Below are 18,514 nucleotides of genomic sequence, written 5' to 3'. Positions count from 1 at the left end.
GAGTGCTCATATTTCTGGAGATGGTGGAAGTGGAGAGGAAAGGGGACACCCATGGTAAAGACTGAGTAGTTGGGGAATCTCTCCCTGCCTGTGCCATATATCAGCAAAGAATAAACCTGTTATCAAGCCAAAATTCTAAGAACAGGAGACTGGATACTCACCCACACATGTACACCTTGTAACACTTGGCAAGAGTGAGGAACATCCATTTTCAGAACAGCTGCTGGGGTTCTTAGTGTCCTTATTCCCACTGAAAATAGTTCAAGGCAGAGCAGCAGCTACTGCCCATGATAGCCCTTTGCCCTCAATACTCAGCAAGTTACCTAAGTAGAGATGAACTCACAGTCTATCACCATCATCTGAGAAAAGCGAACACAATGAAATAGACAAATTCAACAAATAACAGAACCAAACCTCAGTAGTGATTAATGGGGCAGTGATTCTCCTTTAAGTGACTTCTACAACATTAGCCACTATTGAGTTCTGTGGTGTGCTGAATGCTGGCTTGTCTCTAATATGACTGCACACTCTGCTCCTTTCAGTTGATCTACAGGTTTAAGAGTCAATTATACTTTGGGGAAATTTACTTGTTGCAGTTTCATAACTTTATTCAGTGTTACATAAACTGATGAAATATGAGTGTAAGAAGAAAGCTCCTCCCTTGAAAACCAAGTTGAATGCTTTGTAATCACAGTAGCGGGTTGCTGCAAAAAAAAATTAGTGCTGAGTTATGCCTATGCAAGACAACTGTAGAAGATTTGAGGGAGTGTATGAAAGTCTAGAACTCTGTACTGAGATTACTTTGCAAGTTCTCTAAGTTCTTGCTTCACTTTAAAGTTCTAACCTCTATGTCATGAGTATTCCAGAAGGTAATGGAAGGGAAACTGAAGAAATTAGGGATGTTTTCTAGAACTGAAAAGAAAGGTCTGAGTCTAGAAAGGCTTTCTAAGTGCCAATCAGGATTAAAACACAAATACATACACAAACTCACACTAAATTTTGTGTAGTAAAATTATAGTATATCCAAGAGAAATAACTTGGATGGTTACTTCTTTTGGAGGGAAAAGGGATAGATTTCTGTGCCACAAAACATTCCATATGGATGAAGAGTTTGGCTAATTAAAACCAAATACACAGAAATGTGTACACAAATACTTATAACAGCATTATTCATAATAGCCAAAAAGTGAAAACAACCTAAATGTTCAACAACTGACGAATGGATAAAATTTGGTATATCTATACAATGGAATATTATTCTATAAAAGGAATAAGTACTGATATATCCTTAAATGTAGATGCACCTTGGAAACATGCTAAGTGAAAAGCCAGACACAAAAGGCCGGCTTTTTTTTTTTTTTTTTTTTTTTTGAGGCAGAGTCTCGCTCTGTCGCCCAGACTGGAGTGCAGTGGCCGGATCTCAGCTCACTGCAAGCTCCGCCTCCCGGGTTTACGCCATTCTCCTGCCTCAGCCTCCCAAGTAGCTGGGACTACAGGCGCCCGCCACCTCGCCCGGCTAGATTTTTGTATTTTTTAGTAGAGACGGGGTTTCACTGTGTTAGCCAGGATGGTCTCGATCTCCTGACCTCGTGATCCGCCCGTCTCGGCCTCCCAAAGTGCTGGGATTACAGGCTTGAGCCACCGCGCCCGGCCTTGTCTCTTTTTTTGTCTGAGACGGAGTCTCGCTGTCTCTCCCAGGCTGGAGTGCAGTGGTGCGATCTTGGCTCACTGCGACCTCTGCCCCCTGAGTTCAAGTGATTCTCCTGCCTCAGCCTCCCAAGTAGCTGGGACTATGGCCATGTGCCACTACACCTGGGTAATTTTTTGTATTTTTAGTAGAGACGGGGTTTGACTGTTAGCCAGGATGGTCTCAATCTCTTGACCTCATGATCCACCTGCCTCGGCCTCCCAAAGTGCTGGGATTACAGGTGTGAGCCACTGCTCCCGGCAGACCTTGTCTCAAAAAAAGAAAAAAAAAAAAAAGATACAGGAAATCATTCTTTTTAAGTTTTTGGTTTCTTTGTTTGTGACAGAGTCTCACTCTGTCTCCCAGGCTAGAGTGCACGGGCGTGATCTCAGCTCACTGCAAACTCCACCTCCCAGGTTCAAGCGATTCTCATGCCTCAGCTCCGGAGCAGCTGGGACCACAGAGGTGCGCCACCATGCCCAGCTAATTTTTTGTATTTTTAGTAGAGATGGGGTTTCACCATATTGGCCAGGCTGGTCTTGAACTCCTGACCTCAAGGGATCCACCCGGCTTAGCCTCCCAAAGTGCTGGAATTACAGGCATGAGCCACTGTGCCTGACCTAAAGATTATTATTATTATTATTTTTTTTTTTTTTTGAGACGGAGTCTTGCTCTGTCGCCCGAGCTGGAGTGCAGTGGCCAGATCTCAGCTCACTGCAAGCTCCGCCTCCCGGGTTTACACCATTCTCCTGCCTCAGCCTCCGGAGTAGCTAGGACTACAGGCGCCCGCCACCTCGCCCGGCTAGTTTTTTGTATTTTTAGTAGAGACGGGGTTTCACCGTGTTAGCCAGGATGGTCTCGATCTCCTGACCTTGTGATCCGCCCGTCTCGGCCTCCCAAAGTGCTGGGATTACAGGCTTGAGCCACCACGCCCGGCCCTAAAGATTATTTTTAATTGACAAAATTATATCTATTTAAGGGGTACAATGTGATGTTTTGATATATGTTTACTTTGTGAAATAAATCAAGATAATCAACATATCCATCACTCACACACTTTGTTGTGAGAACATTTAAAATCTCATCTATTTTTAAGACACAGTACATTATTATTAACTACAGTCACCAGACTGCACAATAGATCTCTAGGAGTGCTTCCTCTTGTCTCACTGAAGCTTTATAACCCTTGACCAACATCTTCCAATTCTTGCCCCATGCCCAGCCCCTGGTAACCACTGTTTATTCTCTACGTCTATGAGTTTGACTTTAGATTCCACATATAAGTGAGATCACGCAGTATATTTGTGTCTGGCATATTTCACATATTGTGCTCCAGATTCATCCATGTTGCAAATGACAGGATTTTTTAAGGCTGAATTGTATTCCATTGTGTATATATACTACATTTTCTTTCTCCATTCATCCACTTATGGGCATTGAGGTTGATGCCATGTCTTGGCTATTGTGGGTAGTGCAGCAGTGAGTATGGGGTGCAAGTACCTCTTCAACACATTGATTTCATAATCTTTGAAATATACTCAGAAGTGGAATCGCTGGATCATATGGTAGTTATATTTTTAATTTTTTGAGGAACCTGTATACTGTTTTCCTTCATGGCTGTGCTAATTCACATTCCCACCAATAGTGTACAGGCTTCCCTTTTCTCCACATTCAAGTCCTTTACCTGCTTTTTAAATTGGGTTATGTTCTTGCTATTCAGTTGTTTGGGCAGGAGACCATTTTTATAATCTTATATTGATAAGACATTTTTTGCCCATGATAGGAAGCTCAGAAGCAATGAAAATATACCAAATTGACTCTACAAACATTTTTTTTTTTTTTTTTTTTTTGAGGCGGAGTCTTGCTCTGTCGCCCGGACTGGAGTGTAGTGGCCGGATCTCAGCTCACTGCAAGCTCCGCCTCCCGGGTTTATGCCATTCTCCTGCCTCAGCCTCCCGAGTAGCTGAGACTACAGGCGCCCGCCACCTCGCCCAGCTAGTTTTTGTATTTTTAGTAGAGACGGGGTTTCACCGTGTTAGCCAGGATGGTCTCGATCTCCTGACCTCGTGATCCACCCGTCTCGGCCGCCCAAAGTGCTGGGATTACAGGCTTGAGCCACCGTGCCGGGCCGACTCTACAAACATTTAAATCTTGTGTGCATGTATGTGTCTATAGCAAAAGTCAGATGACAATTTAAAAATTTAGATATGCACATGCCCTTTTATCCAGAAATTTGACTTGTAGCAGGTGTGTCCAAGGGAAACAGTAGAACTAGGATAGATCAAGAGTTTTAATTGTTACATTATTTAGAGGTAAAAATAAATGGCCGTCAGTAGGGAATTGGTTAAAATACAGTGTGCATTTTTTCAGGGAAAAGAGAACTGTCTATGATATAGTGGATGGAAAAAAGCAGCTTCAAGAAGAGTAAGTTGGCCGGGCGCGGTGGCTCAAGCCTGTAATCCCAGCACTTTGGGAGGCCGAGACGGGTGGATCACGAGGTCAGGAGATCGAGACCATCCTGGCTAACACGGTGAAACCCCGTCTCTACTAAAAAAATACAAGAAACTAGCCGGGCGAGGTGGCGGGTGCCTGTAGTCCCAGCTACTCAGGAGGCTGAGGCAGGAGAATGGCATAAACCCGGGAGGCGGAGCTTGCAGTGAGCTGAGATCCGGCCACTGCACTCCAGCCCAGGTGACAGAGCGAGACTCCGAGACTCCGTCTCAAAAAAAAAAAAAAAAAAAAAAAAACAGAAAAGGGTAAGTTTAGGCTGAGCGTGGTGGCTCACGCCTGTAATCACAGCACTTTAGGAGGCTGAGGCACGTGGATCACCTGAGGTTAGGAGTTTGAGACTAGTCTGACCAGTATGATGAAACCCCATCTCTACTAAAAATACAAAAATCAGCCAGGTGTGGTGGCATGCGCCTGTAGTCCCAGCTACTTGGGAGGCTGAGACAGGAGAAATGCTTGTTCTTGTGAGGCGGAGGTTGAGGTGAGTTGTGATCGCACCACTGCACTCCAGCCTGCGTGACAGAGCTCCGTCTCAAAAAAAAAAAAGTTTAATGTGTTTAAGAAATACATGTTCAAAGGCTTGAAAGTCCAAAAGCAATTATGGGCTCACTGCCGTTCATTTAAAAATAATTATGGTCGTGTATTAGAAAAAAACAACTACTTAAAAGCTTGTTTCCACATATAAAGTAAATGTTTATAAAAATGTCCAACTCTTTTTTTCTAGACTATTAATGTGGTGTTTTTGTTTCTTTTTTTTGAGACGGGGTTTTGATCTTGTTGCCCAGGCTGGAGTGCAGTGATGTGATCTCGGCTCACTGCAACCTCCGCCTCCTGGGTTCAAGTGATTCTCCTGCCTCAGCCTCCCGAGTAGCTGGGATTACAGCACCTGTCACCATGCCCGGCTAATTTTTGTATTTTTAGTAGAGACAGGGTTTCTCCGTGTTGGTCAGGCTTGTCGCAAACTCCCTAACTCAGGTGATCTGCCTGCCTTAGCCTCCCAAAGTGCTGGGATTACAAATGTGAGCCACCATGCCCGGCTTAATGTACTATTTTTAATTTAGTACTTTGGAAAAAAGTTAAGGTAGATCTTTACCTCATTCTTTACACCAAAATGAATTCCAGCTGTTAATAAAATATTTAGTTGCCAGTTCTTTTTTTTTTTTTTTTTTAATTTATTTCCATGGGTCTGGGAACCAATGAAATTAGTTAGTAGTTCTAACACTGTTTATTGAGTAATTTGTTCTTTTCCCTGTGGTTCAGAAATGCAGCCTACCCTTGGGTCTCTTTGGATTTGATCTCTGTTCCATGCTGGCTCTATTTGCCTTAATTAGCGTAGTTTTATCATTGACAGGAGCTGGCGCTCCTTATTCACCTCTCTCCTTTAATTCTTTTCAAAAATTTCTAAGAATTTCTCACATTTTTGTCCCAAGGTAAATTTTGGATTTGTTTTCTAATCTTTTTAAAAAGTATGGTTTTTACTTGATGTTGCATTGTATGTATAGATTAATTTAGGGAAAATTGCTTTCATTGCAAAAGGATTTCCTGACCCTTAGTAGTATTTTGCAGCTGTTCACTTAGGTTTTGCACGTTCCTTATGTTTGTTCTTAGATGCTTTATACCTTCCTTATTGTTGATGGGCCCTTTCTGAGGTATGTATTGTATTTTGTTGGAGAACCACATGGTTGCGTTTCTTATGTGCACAATACAGTGAACCTCATTCCACATTCAGGGTGGAATGTGACCCAGGTCAGTTGTATCAAAGGAAAACTGTCCAGTGCCGTTAGTTTAACATGATGGGTACTTTTAACTTCTTTTTTTTTTTTTTGAGACGGAGTCTTACTCTGTCACCCAGGCTGGAGTGCAGTGGTGCAATCTTGGCTCACTGCAACCTCCGCCTCGTGGATTCACGCCATTCTCCTGCCTCCTGAGTAGCTGGGAGTACAGGCGCCCGCCACCACGCCTGGCTAATTTTTTTGTATTTTTTAGTAGAGACGGGGTTTCCACCATGTTAGCCAGGATGGTCTCATCTCCTGACCTTGTGATCCACCCGCCTCGGCCTCCTAAAGTGCTGGGATTACAGGTGTGAGCCACTATGCCTGTCCTTATTTTAACTTTTTTTTTTTTTCAAGAAAGTTCTTTTTTTTTTTTTTTAATTAATTAATTATTTTTGAGACAGGATCTGGCTCTGTTGCCCAAGCTGGCGTGCCATGGTGGGATCTTGGCTCACTGCAGTCTTTGCCTCCCAGGCTCAACCCATCCTCCCACCTCACCCTCCCAAGTAGATGGGACTACAACCACGTGCCAACATGCTTGGCCAATTTTTGTATTTTTTGTAGAGAAGTGGTCTCATTTTGTTGCCTAGACTGGTCTTGAACTCCTGGGCTCAAGCAATCCTTCTACCTCAGCCTCCCAAAGTGCTGGGATTACAGATGTGAGCCACCGTGCCTGGCCGGGTACTTTAGATTCTAAAATAACACCTCAGGTTTTGTTTTTTATATTACTACCTTTTGTGCTTACAGAGTGTGCTATAATTTGAACTCCAGTTTTTGTTTGTTGTTTTTTCCTAACACTTTATCCTTTGTTTCTTGGGTCACTTTGAAATTTTAGTACTTTGGGAGTAAAATAAATTGTGTATACCAAGCGCATTTTTCCTTTTTTAGTTGATTAGTTTAGTGAAAGCAAGTGGGTAAAGAATGGTGGATTTAACTGTTATTTTATAAAATCTGTTTCTGGATCGAGACCATCCTGGCTAACACAGTGAAACCCTATCTCTACTAAAAATACAAAAAACTAGCCGGGCAAGGTGGCGGGCGCCTGTAGTCCCAGCTACTCGGGAGGCTGAGGCAGGAGAATGGCATGAACCCGGGAGGCGGAGCTTGCAGTGAGCTGAGATCCGGCCACTGCACTCCAGTCTGGGCGACAGAGCGAGACTCCGTCTCAAAAAAAAAAAAAAATCTGTTTCTGGGTAGTTCTTGGCCCCAGATACTGAAAAGGAAAGGTGAAGAACCAGAACCAAGTTGTTTTTGTAGAGAAAAGATAACAGATATTTCTTGCTTTGTAAGTGGCATAGTGTTAACAGCCCAGTTTCTGTAGTCACAGGACCTACAATCAGGATCTTAGTTCTACCAGATGCTAGTTAAGTGCCCTTGGGGACGTAACTTAACTTCTCAGAGCTTCTGATGTCTCCATTTGATTGACTGGTTGGTTGACTGATTGATTGAGACAAAGTCTCACTCTGTTGTCCAGACTGGAGTGCAGTGGGATAATCTCAGCTCACTGCAGCCTCTGCCTCCCAGGTTCAAGCAATTTTCTTGCCTCAGTCTCCCAAGTAGCTGGGATTACAGGCATGCTACCATGCCTGGCTAATTTTTGTATTTTTAGCATACACAGGGTTTCACCATGTTGGCCAGGCTGGTCTTGAATTCTTGACCTCAGGTGATCCACCCACCTTCCAAAGTTCTGGGATTACAGGCGTGAGCCTCTGGCCCAGTGTCTCTGTTTGTAAAGTAGGGTACTATCTTAATACACAGGGGGCTATAAGGACTAAATGAGATATGCTAGTGCTTTTCTTGTAAGTATTTTTTTTGTTTTTTTTTTGAGACGGAATCTCGCTCTGTCGCCCAGACTTGAGTGCAGTGGCCGGATCTCAGCTCACTGCAAGCTCCACCTCCTGGGTTCACGCCATTCTCCTGCCTCAGCCTCCCGAGTAGCTGGGACTACAGGCGCCCGCCACCTCGCCCGGCTAGTTTTTTTTTGTATTTTTTAGTAGAGACGGGGTTTCAGCGTGTTAGTCAGGATGGTCTCGATCTCCTGACCTCGTGATCCACCCGTCTCAGCCTCCTAAAGTGCTGGGATTACAGGCTTGAGCCACCGCGCCTGGCCATGATAAGTACTTTTTAACCGTTGTTTTACTTTTGATCCCAGTGAGATAATGGTGTGTATAAGTGAGACACTGTCATCTAGGGTTCTCCTTGAAGATCGTACCTTGAAGGGCATTTCTACTGAATAAGAAATCCATGTTTATCATCTGAAAATGAAAATAAAGATACAGGATAACAGGAAAATGTGTAACAATTTAGAATCTCCATCGTACTACCACCAGAAATAACATTGTTAGCAAGAGCACCATGATACTAGTTTGAAATTTAGGTCCATATCCCATTGTGGGAGACACTGCCTTCTTATTTGAGGAGCCTCAATCAAGGTTGTGGGGCCTAAAGTTTAATTTTTATTGTTGTTGTTAGGGATGTTATTTTTCTGTGAAAGATAATTCTCAATGCAGTTTCTCAAATGGTGGGATTCCTTATCTTCCATTGGGCCCATTCCCCCATGTAGACACACGGTTATGATTGGGTAACTGTAAGATGTGAAATAGTAAACACTAGAGGCAAGTATATGGTCTGTTCCTAGTTTAGAAACCCCAAATCTTTATCCCCTACTCTGATGAAGTTAGAGCATGGGACTGTCTTCCTGTCTACTGTATTTGCCCAAAGCCTAGAGCAGAATGGACAGGAGAAAGGACCTCTTTTCTGTTTACTGTACCGTGACCTTTGCTCCTGTGTTAAGCCTTTAAAATTGAGAGGTACTCTGTGGGAGATTAACAGGAGGAAAAATAAATTTTTCACTTCTCTGCCTGTCTGTCCCCTCATAAAAGATGAAACACTTTCTTCCCAAGACACTCTTGTGATCTTTTCTATCCTGTTCATATCAGTGCATGGCCTAGGCCATTCTTGGAGTTACAGTGGGAGCTGGTTAAGATATGTGGCTTACAGTCCTCGTTTTTCCTGTCTGGACTCAGTAGACTTAACTGTCAGACTGATGGTTAGCTGGGTTGTTGCTCTGCCCATTCGGCATTGGTGAACAGCCTAAGTCATGTCTGTACTTTTGTGAGCATCTAAGCCTGGCCTCAGCCTTTTTGTATTTACTTAGAAATAATGTCCTGGGTGGCCAGGCGCAGTGACTCACGCCTGTAATCCCAGCACTTGGGGAGGCCAAGGCAGGTGGATCACCTGAGGTCAGGAGTTCGAGACCAGCCTGGCCAACTTGGTGAAACTCTGTCTCTACTAAAAATACAAAAATTAGCCGGGCGTGGTGGCGGCGCCTGTAATCCCAGCTACTCAGGAGGCTAAGGTAGGAGAATCACTTGAACCCAGGAGGGGAGGTTGCAGTGAGCCAAAATCGCACCATTGCACTCCAGCCTGGGTGAAAAGAGCAAGACTTTTGTCTTAAAAAACAAAAAGAATGTCCAGGGTTTATTTCCTGGGGCTTTTTTAGGTTCAGTGGATCATTCAGTGATATATATAAGCACATATACATGTTACTTACATTTACCTGAAGACTGTCCTATGGTGTGGCCAAAAGCCACCTTTAAATTTTATTTCTCATCTTGGGAGGCTGGAGCGAGAGGATCACTTGAGGCCAAAAGTTCAAGACTAGCCTGAGCAACACAGCAAGACCCCATTTAAAAAAAGAAGAAAAAAAAAAAAACTTAAAAACTTAGCTGGATGTGGTTTCATGTGCCTATAGTCCCAGCAAACTATCCAAGCAGGAGGATGGCTTGAGCTCGGGAGTTTGAGGCTGTAGTGAGCTATCATTGTGTTACTATGCCCCAGCCTGGATGATAGAAAGAGACCCCATCTCCAAAAATTTCTATTTGCTGTCTTAAAATGTGCCTCACTAACCCGGTGAGGTGGTTCACGACTGTAATCCCAACACTTTGGGAGGCTGAGGCGGGCGGATCACAAGGTCAGGAGATCGAGACCACCCTGGCTAACGGTGAAACCCTGTCTCTACTAAAAATACAAAAAATTAGCCGGGTGTAGTGGCGGGCGCCTGTAGCCTCAGCATTTTGGGAGGCCAAGACGGGCGGATCACGAGGTCAGGAGATCGAGACCATCCTGGCTAACACTGTGAAACCCCGTCTCTACTAAAAATACAAAAAATTAGCCGGGCATGGTGCCGGGCCCCTGTAGTCCCAACTATTCGGGAGGCTGGGGCAGGAGAATGGTGTGAACCCAGGAGGCAGAGCTTGCAGTGAGCTGAGATCACACCACTACACTGCAGCCTGGGCGACGGAGCGAGACTCCCTCAAAAAAAAAAAAAAAAGTGCCTCACTAGCTGTTATCCAGTTGAACTCACCCCACAGGGTTATTTGGTGTAATGAGTATGATAATTTATCAAGTTGTATGATATTGTCCCTTGCTGATACTAAAGTACACACCTTTACCAAATTATAATAGAGTCACAGTGATCTTATTAGTTAATTCTACACTTGATCTTAGCCAAAAGGCCGAGAAGCGATCTCATTAGTTAATTCTAATTGTGATTCTAAAACAATAATTCTTGGCCGGGCGCGGTGGCTCAAGCCTGTAATCCCAGCACTTTGGGAGGCTGAGACGGGCGGGTCACAAGGTCAGGAGATTAAGACCATCCCGGCCAACCTGGTGAAACCCCGTCTCTACTAAAAAAATACAAAAAACTAGCCGGGCGAGGTGGCAGGCGCCTGTAGTCCCAGGTAGTCGGGAGGCTGAGGCAGGAGAATGGCGTAAACCCGGGAGGCGGAGCTTTCAGTGAGCTGAGATCCAGCCACTGCACTCCAGCCTGGGCGACAGAGCGAGACTCCATCTCAAAAAATAATAATAATAATAATTATAATAATTATTTCAGTTACCAAAAGGATACGCACGTTTGACTATGTGATTAAGCCATTTAGATATCATGCTTTAAGAGAAGGTTAAGCTATGGGAGCTGTTAATATTTCCTTCTAGCTCTCCATTCCTTCTCTAACAATGCATCAGTAACTTAAAAATCTAATGTGAAATGATGCCTCACAGTATGTCTCTCTAGATTGCATTGGTTAGAGCCTAATATATTTTATTTTTTACAAAAGATATAACTTTAAAAATATTTCTTTATAGTATCAATATTATATAGCAATATAGGTTAACCACTGTATGTGTTAAGTGCTATGTATAGGTTAAGTGTTTGGAGAATGACTCTCCTGAAAATGGCTTGTTTTTCCATTTTAACTTTTCTTTCTTCCTTTATTTAAGGATTCCTAGATGAGGTTATGAAGAAGTATGGCAGTTTGGTTCCACTCAGTGAAAAAGAAGTCCTTGGAAGATTAAAAGATGTGTTTAATGAAGACTTTTCTAATAGGTATATAAACGATGCTAAAGTTAAGCCCTTGAAAATAAAATTGTTGGCATATATGACTTTTCTTTTGATTTACAGGAAAAAAAGATGCTTAGCAGTAAATTGAGAAGTACTCATTTTTTTTTAATGTTTTCTTTCGAAATCTTTCTCTTTCAGAAAACCATTTATCAATAGAGAAATAACAAACTATCGGGCCAGACATCAAAAATGTAACTTCCGTATCTTCTATAATAAACACATGCTGGATATGGATGACCTGGCGACTCTGGATGGTCAGAACTGGCTGAATGACCAGGTCAGTATATTGTAGTTTGTCAATGTGGAGAAGTTGCAGAGGATGTTAGTCAATAAAATATAATCTCTGGTTTGGCTTCTCAGTTGTCTTTTGGAATCAAGGATTCTTCATTCTTTACTGGTTACTTGCCTCAGGATCCAAACGGTTTGATTACTGCTGTCAGTAATAATATATTCTTCATTCTGATTGGGATGTTCTGAATTGTGTAGGGTTAGTAACGTGGTTTTATTTATTTATTTTGTTTTTCTTTCTCCAACTTATTGGCAGCGATAGTAAGCTGGTTTTATGTTGACTTTTTATAGGTCATTAATATGTACGGTGAGCTGATAATGGATGCGGTCCCAGACAAAGTAAGTGAAAACTTCCTCTTCTGCAGGAGAGAGTGTCTGTGTGTATTAAAAGGAGTAGTTTTGTGTGTGTGTGTGTGTTTAAATTATCTGACATTCCTTAAATTTTTAAAAACGAGAGTTCAATTTTGTCTTGATCATGCACTGGGCTTGACTGTAAGTTCCATCAAATCACTTCTTTTGTTTTTCTTTTTGAGATGGAGTTTCGCTCTTATTGCCCAGGCTGGAGTGCAATGGCGTGATCTCGGCTCACTGCAACCTCCACCTCGTGGGTTCAAGCAGTTCTCCTGCCTCAGCCTTCCGAGTAGCTGGGATTACAGGTGTGTGCCACCACGCCTGGCTAATTTTTGTATTTTTAGGAGAGATGGGGTTTTACCATTTTGGCCAGGCTGATCTAGAACTCCTGACCTCTGGTGATCCGTCCCCCTTCCCCTCCCAAAGTGCTGGGATTAAAGATGTGAGCCACCATGCCCAGCGGCTTTTTACATTTAACTTAAAATCTTGCTTTCTTTAAAAATGTAAAAAAAATTTCATGTTTCACTTTTTCTTGGATAAATCTTTGATACTCAGTTCAAATACAGATTGAACCCTCGTAAACTCTAAATTCTCTTAAGAGTTTTGTTACATACCAAAACTATGTTTTTACTTAATGTGTTTTTCTGAGTACACAGATACCTGATGGGTGCAAAAATTTCCAAGTACTTTATAAAACTTACCAATCTAATAAAGTAATAGATAAATACTAAAAAGTCAGATTCTGATACCGTTTATGAATATAGAAAATGTTTTATGACTTTCCACTTAAATTATAAATCTGTTATACATTTATAAATTGGAATCATGAGGCTAATCTGCTAGATTCTCTATTGTCAAATTCTCTTAATCATCAGAAAGTTTAAACACATACAGATTATCTTTAACATAAAAGTGTTAATTTCAAGGGTTTCATTTACCACCAGTATACATTTAATTCTAAACGTTCGTGGAGTCAAAAGGACACTTAACTAAGGCAGCAGTTCTCAAAGCATGGTCCCCATACTAGCAGCATCAGTATCCCCTGAGAACTTAACTAGAAATGCACATTCTCAGACTCCAACCCAAATCTACTGAATCGGAAACTTTAGGTGGGTACCACCAATCTGTGTTTTGACAAGCTCTCCAGATGATTCTGATGGAACCAAGTTTAAGAATCACTGCTCTAGAGACAACTACTATAAGCTCTTATTTATTTATTTATTTTTATTAAAATTATAAAAAATACCCTTTTTTTTTTAAGAGACACTAAAAAGACACTCCAGGCTGGAGTGCAGTGGCCCAATCATAGCTCACTGTAGCCTTGAACTCCTGGGCTCAAGCAGTCGTCTCGCCTCAGCCTCCCAAGTAGCTGGGACTAGAGAGGTACGTGCCGCTATACCCAGCTAGTTTATTTTTATTTTTAGTAGGGCCTGGAGTCTTGCTGTGTTGCCCAGGCTAGCTTGAACTCTGGGCTTAGCTAAAGTAATCCTCTCACCTCTGACTCTCAGAAGGGCTGGGATTAGAGGTGTGAGCACTATGTCTGGCAGCTCTTTTAATCTGTATGTTAAGCTGCATGGTTATCAAAAGAATGTGCATCAGAACCATCTGAAAGGCTTCTAAAACCAGATTACTGGGCCCTACCTTCGGAGTTTCTTCTTTAATAGGTCTGGGATGAGGCCTGATAATTTGGATTTCTAACAAGTTCCTAGATGATGCTGACACTACTGGTCTGGTGACTACACTTGGAGAACCACAGTGCTAAGGGAACAGTTTTATCACCTCATGTTACTGAGTGAGCACTTTAAGGCCACAATATGTTTACCATCTCAGATGAGCTGATGTACCACTTACTTATAAGTCAGAAATTCAAAGCCAAGGATGCAGGACCTGATGCTCTACACAGCCAGGGTAATTCTGGGGTACTAGAAATAATCAAGCGAAGGCCTTTTTGAAGTTACTGTAACAACAGGAGTCTTTAAATCCACATCCTTCACGCGGAGTTAGTTATGTAATGTCTCCCTTGAGTTCAAGGTAATTGTTACCTCATTTTTTCATAGCCTCTTTCATCTTTTTCACCTGATTTGGAGAGATTTGTCAGGTTGCTTCTCTGCTTGATTGGATTCAGGTAATCTGTTTACTGCTGCATTCCAAATCTGACTATAGACCACAGCTGTAAGGTCATTCCAATAAAAATTTGGAACACCGTTTTCTGTAAACCGTGTAATGTATTTTCTATATTTTGATCATTATTATCATTATTATTATTTTTTGAGATGGAGTTTTGCTCTAGTGCCCAGGCTGGAGTGCAGTGATGTGATCTCAGCTCACTGCAACCTCTGCCTCCCACGTTCAAGAGATTCTCCTACTTCAGCCTCCTGAGTAGCTGGGATTACAGATGCCTGCCACCACGCCCGGCTAGTCTTTGTATTTTTAGTAGAGACGGTGTCTCACTGTGTTGGCCAGGCTGGTCTCAAACTCCTGACTTCAGATGATCCACTTGCCTCCTCAATCATTGTTTTTAAGAATAAATTTTTCCTTTCTTTTTGTCTGCTTTATATTCAAACATTTTAAAATTTCCTCTTTCTTTTGAAGTTAAATCTGGGCAAAGCCTAATATAATCTGGTTGCTTGTATTTGTTGTCTGTTCTAGGTTCACTTCTTCAACAGCTTTTTTCATAGACAGCTGGTAACCAAAGGATATAATGGAGTAAAAAGATGGACTAAAAAGGTATCCTCTTTGTTTCTTTTTTATTCCACATTTGAAAAGCAGATGATAAGCCACTTTGTGTGGAAGGATAAGAACTTTAATGCCAATATGATATTAGGTAGAAACAGACTTTTTAATGTGACAAATTTTAAAGCTGTTTCTTTTAAATCGTATTGTTTGAAAGACCTTAATTGCCTCCTGGTCCCAATTATGGTGGTAGAACAGTGCGATGATAAAGAAAGAGCTGCCATCATTTGGTATTATCTGGTAGTCTTGTCAGCAGACAGCAGAAGCTTTCAACAATGTTTTGCCAGTGCTTGGTATGGTGCCTCGCGCCTGTAGTCCCAGCTACTTGGGATGCTGAGACCAGAGGATCACTTGAGCCCAAGCATTTGAGGCCAGCTTGGGCAACATAGCCAGATCCTGTCTCTTAAAATGTTAACTGATCCATCAGGAGAAATATCTTTTGTATCACAATCTATTCATAAAATCATGCACATACATGTAATTGAAATAATTTCTAAGAACCATGTACCTAATTTACTATGTATGATGTACTCTAATCAGAGGTGATAAGTGCTATTTGCTATGAAAACTTCGGAACACAGTATGAGAATACAAGCTAACTGGGATAGGGTCGCAGGAGGGAGGGGGAAGATGGGCTTAGTACTTTTAGACAGGCTTGTCAGCAAAGGCCTCTGAAGAGATCACATTTCACTGAAAACTGTGAAGATCAGAGGAGCATTCGCAGTGGATGGAAGAGTGAATATTAAAGGCCCTGAAGCAGAAGTGAGTTTGGTATGTTGGAGTATCACACACACGAGATCAGACAAGGAGTCAGGGATCAAGTCATGCGGGGCCATATAGGCTCTGGTAAAGAGTTTGGATCATGAGGGCAATTTGAAGACATTAGAGAGTTTAGGCTGGGCATGGTAGCTCACGCCTGTAATCCCAGCCCTTTGGGAGGCCGAGGTGGGCAGATCACCGGAGGTCAGGAGTTCGAGACCAGTCTGGCCAATGTGGCAAAACCCTGTCTTTACTGAAAATACAAAAGTTATCCGGGTTGTGGTGATGGGCGCCTGTAACCCTAGCTAGCTACTTGGGAGGCTGAGGTGGGAGAATCACTTGAACATGGGAGGTGGAGGTTGCAGTGAGCCGAGATTGCACTATTGCACTCTAGCCTGGGTGACAGAACGAGACTGCATGTCAAAAGAAAACTAAATAAAAAATAAAAATGAAGACATTAGAGAGTTTAAGTAGCAGGTGGGGGTGTGTATGAGTATGTGTGTGAACGATAGATAGGATTGTCCTTAGCAGCATTCATTCATTCCACATTTATTTATATTTATTTATTTATTTATTTATTTTTTGAGATGGAATCTTGCTCTGTTGCCCAGGCTGTAGTGCAATGGCACTATCTCCACTCACTGCAACCTCTGCCTCCCAGGTTCAAGCGATCCTCCTGCTTCAGCCTCCTGTGTAGCTGGGATTACAGTCCCCTGCCACTACACCTGGCTAATTCTTGCATTTTTAATAGAGATGGGGTTTCACTATGTTGGCCAGGCTGGTCTCGAACTCCTGACCTCAGGTGATCTGCCCGCCTCAGCCTCCCAAAGTGTTGGGATTACAGGCGTGAGCCCCCGTGCCCGGCATTAAACAGTTATTTATTGAGTACCTGTTATGTGCCTATGTGGAAAACCTGTTTTTTCCTCTGCTGTCACACCACAGCAGTAGTCAGCACAGAAGACTTCTGTGACCAAAGCAAGCAGCGAACACTGGCTGGATGCCTCTAATTCAATCCCAACCCTATCTACCTGGTGACAGCGCCACATCCCACAGGCTGAGGGCTCATGCCTCACGAGTGCCCCCCACCCACTTCAGACACCAGTTGCAAGTCCAGGCTTCTGAAACTTCTGACCAACAGACTTAAGTGAGGGTTCCCATGCTGCCCTCCTTGAGTTTGATTAATTTGCTGGAACAGTTCACAGAATTCCCGGAAGTTCTTACCTACATTTAGCAGTTTATTATAAAGGATATTACAAAGGATTCGGATGAAGAGGTACATGGGAAGAGATGTAGGGGAGTGGGCACAGGGATTCTCTAGGACCTGCACAGGCACACCACCCTCTAGGAACTTCCACATATTTAGTATCCAGAAGCTCTCCCAGTGCAGTCCTTTTCAGTTTTTATGGAGGCTTCATTGCATAGGTGAATGCCTAAACCAGTGGCCATTGGTTAACCTTTAGCTCCTCTTCTCTCCCTGATGGTTGGGGGATTGGGTGGGACTGAAAGTTACAATCCTCTAATTCTGCCTTGCTCTTATCCTAAAGCTACCTAGTAGCTGCCAGCCATCAGTCAATCATTAACATACAAAAAGACATCACTTTGGGCCTGGACTCACATCCCTTTAATCCCAGCACTTTGGAAGGCTGAGGCAGGCAGATCATTTGAGGTCAGGAGTTCAAGACCAGCCTGGCCAACATGGTGGAACCCTGTCTCTACTGAAAATACAAAAATTAGCTGGATATGGTGGCACGTGCCTATAATTCCAGCTACTTGGGAGGCTGAGACAGGAGAATCACTTCAACCCAGGAGGCAGAGGTTGCCGTGAGCTGAGCTTGTGCCACAGCACTCCAGCCTGGGTGACAGAGCAAGACTGTTTTCAAAAAAAAAAAAAGACATAACTTTGGAAATTCCAAGGACTTCAGGAGTTGTATGCTAGGAAATGAGGTCAAAGACCAAATTTATTGTTTTACAGTATCATAGTGCCAGACATTATAGTAAATCGAGAAAGTGGTAAGTAAAACATAAGTAGAGACAGTTTTTGCTTTCATGAAGTCTGCAGTCTAGTGGTGGAGACAGCACCTATCACAGTTTGTATTTATATTTTTGGTGGTGTAATTATTTGTTTAGTGGGTACAAAAGAAAAGTACTGGATACTACGGGAGTGTATTGGAATGGGGATTTGGTTAACCTAGCCTGAGGGTAAGGGAATGTTTCTCATAGGAAGTAATATTTAAGCAGAAATATCAAAGATGAATACAAGTTAACTAGGTAAATGGAGAATAAGGGTATGTGAAACATAGACAGAAGGAGTAAGTATCTGGTAGAAGAATGGGAAAAGACTGGTGTAACTGAAATGCAGAGAGTAAAGAAGAGAGTGGCATGAAGTGCACCTGATCCGCAGGTCACGGCCTTGAGGTTTGTGTTTTGGGTTGTATCCTGAATGTAATAGGAAACCATTGAAGGGTTTTAGGTGACATTATTCACTTTGTAGTCTTTGTTCTAACAGTAATGAAGAAGACTGATGGGTGTGGGAGCAAAGTTGATGTGGGTAGAACAGGAGACCATTTCAGATTCATGGTACTTTGAACTAGAATAATAGCAGGAGAGATGGAAGATGAGTGTGATGTAGGAAGTAAAATTAACAGGACTTGGTGATAAGTTGGTTATGGAGATGAAGGACAAGAAGTGTGAAAGATGACTTCCAAGTATGTGACTTGTATGACTGGATGGCCTGTGGTTGTATTTACATTAGAAAATGTAGGACAACTAGTAGAGAATTGTTCAAATAAAAAATGTACAGCCATATAATTGGATGCCACTTAAGCAGGAAAAGCTATGTAGATAATGAACGATGGGCTGGGCGCAGTGGCTCACGCCTGTAATCCCAGCACTTTGGGAGGCAAAGGCAGGCGGATCACGAAGTCAGGAGATCGAGACCATCCTGGCTCACACGGTGAAACCCCGTCTCTACTAAAAATACAAAAAAAAAAAAAAAAAAAACTAGGCCGGGCACGG

General features: G+C 42.6%; 1 protein-coding gene and 1 pseudogene across 4 annotated transcripts in view; one reads left to right on the top strand and one right to left on the bottom strand.

Moving 5' to 3' along the window:
* SENP5 (SUMO specific peptidase 5) overlaps positions 1-18,514 on the top strand; it is a 79,674-nt gene that overhangs the window by 30,469 nt on the left and 30,691 nt on the right. For all 4 annotated transcript variants that reach the window (XM_023214805.1, XM_023214806.1, XM_023214804.1 and 1 more), the window contains exons 3-6: positions 11,248-11,353; positions 11,507-11,645; positions 11,948-11,995; positions 14,657-14,734. In XM_023214805.1, the coding sequence (XP_023070573.1) occupies positions 11,248-11,353; positions 11,507-11,645; positions 11,948-11,995; positions 14,657-14,734 (371 nt within the window). The remainder of the gene's footprint in view (positions 1-11,247; positions 11,354-11,506; positions 11,646-11,947; positions 11,996-14,656; positions 14,735-18,514) is intronic.
* LOC111544399 lies at positions 10,354-10,496 on the bottom strand (annotated as a pseudogene).

This window comes from Piliocolobus tephrosceles, chromosome 2 (assembly GCF_002776525.5).
Source record: "Piliocolobus tephrosceles isolate RC106 chromosome 2, ASM277652v3, whole genome shotgun sequence".
Classification (NCBI taxonomy): Eukaryota; Metazoa; Chordata; class Mammalia; order Primates; family Cercopithecidae; genus Piliocolobus; species Piliocolobus tephrosceles.
The sequence above is the reverse complement of the archived record's forward strand: the minus strand, read 5'-3'. Positions and strand labels throughout refer to the sequence as shown.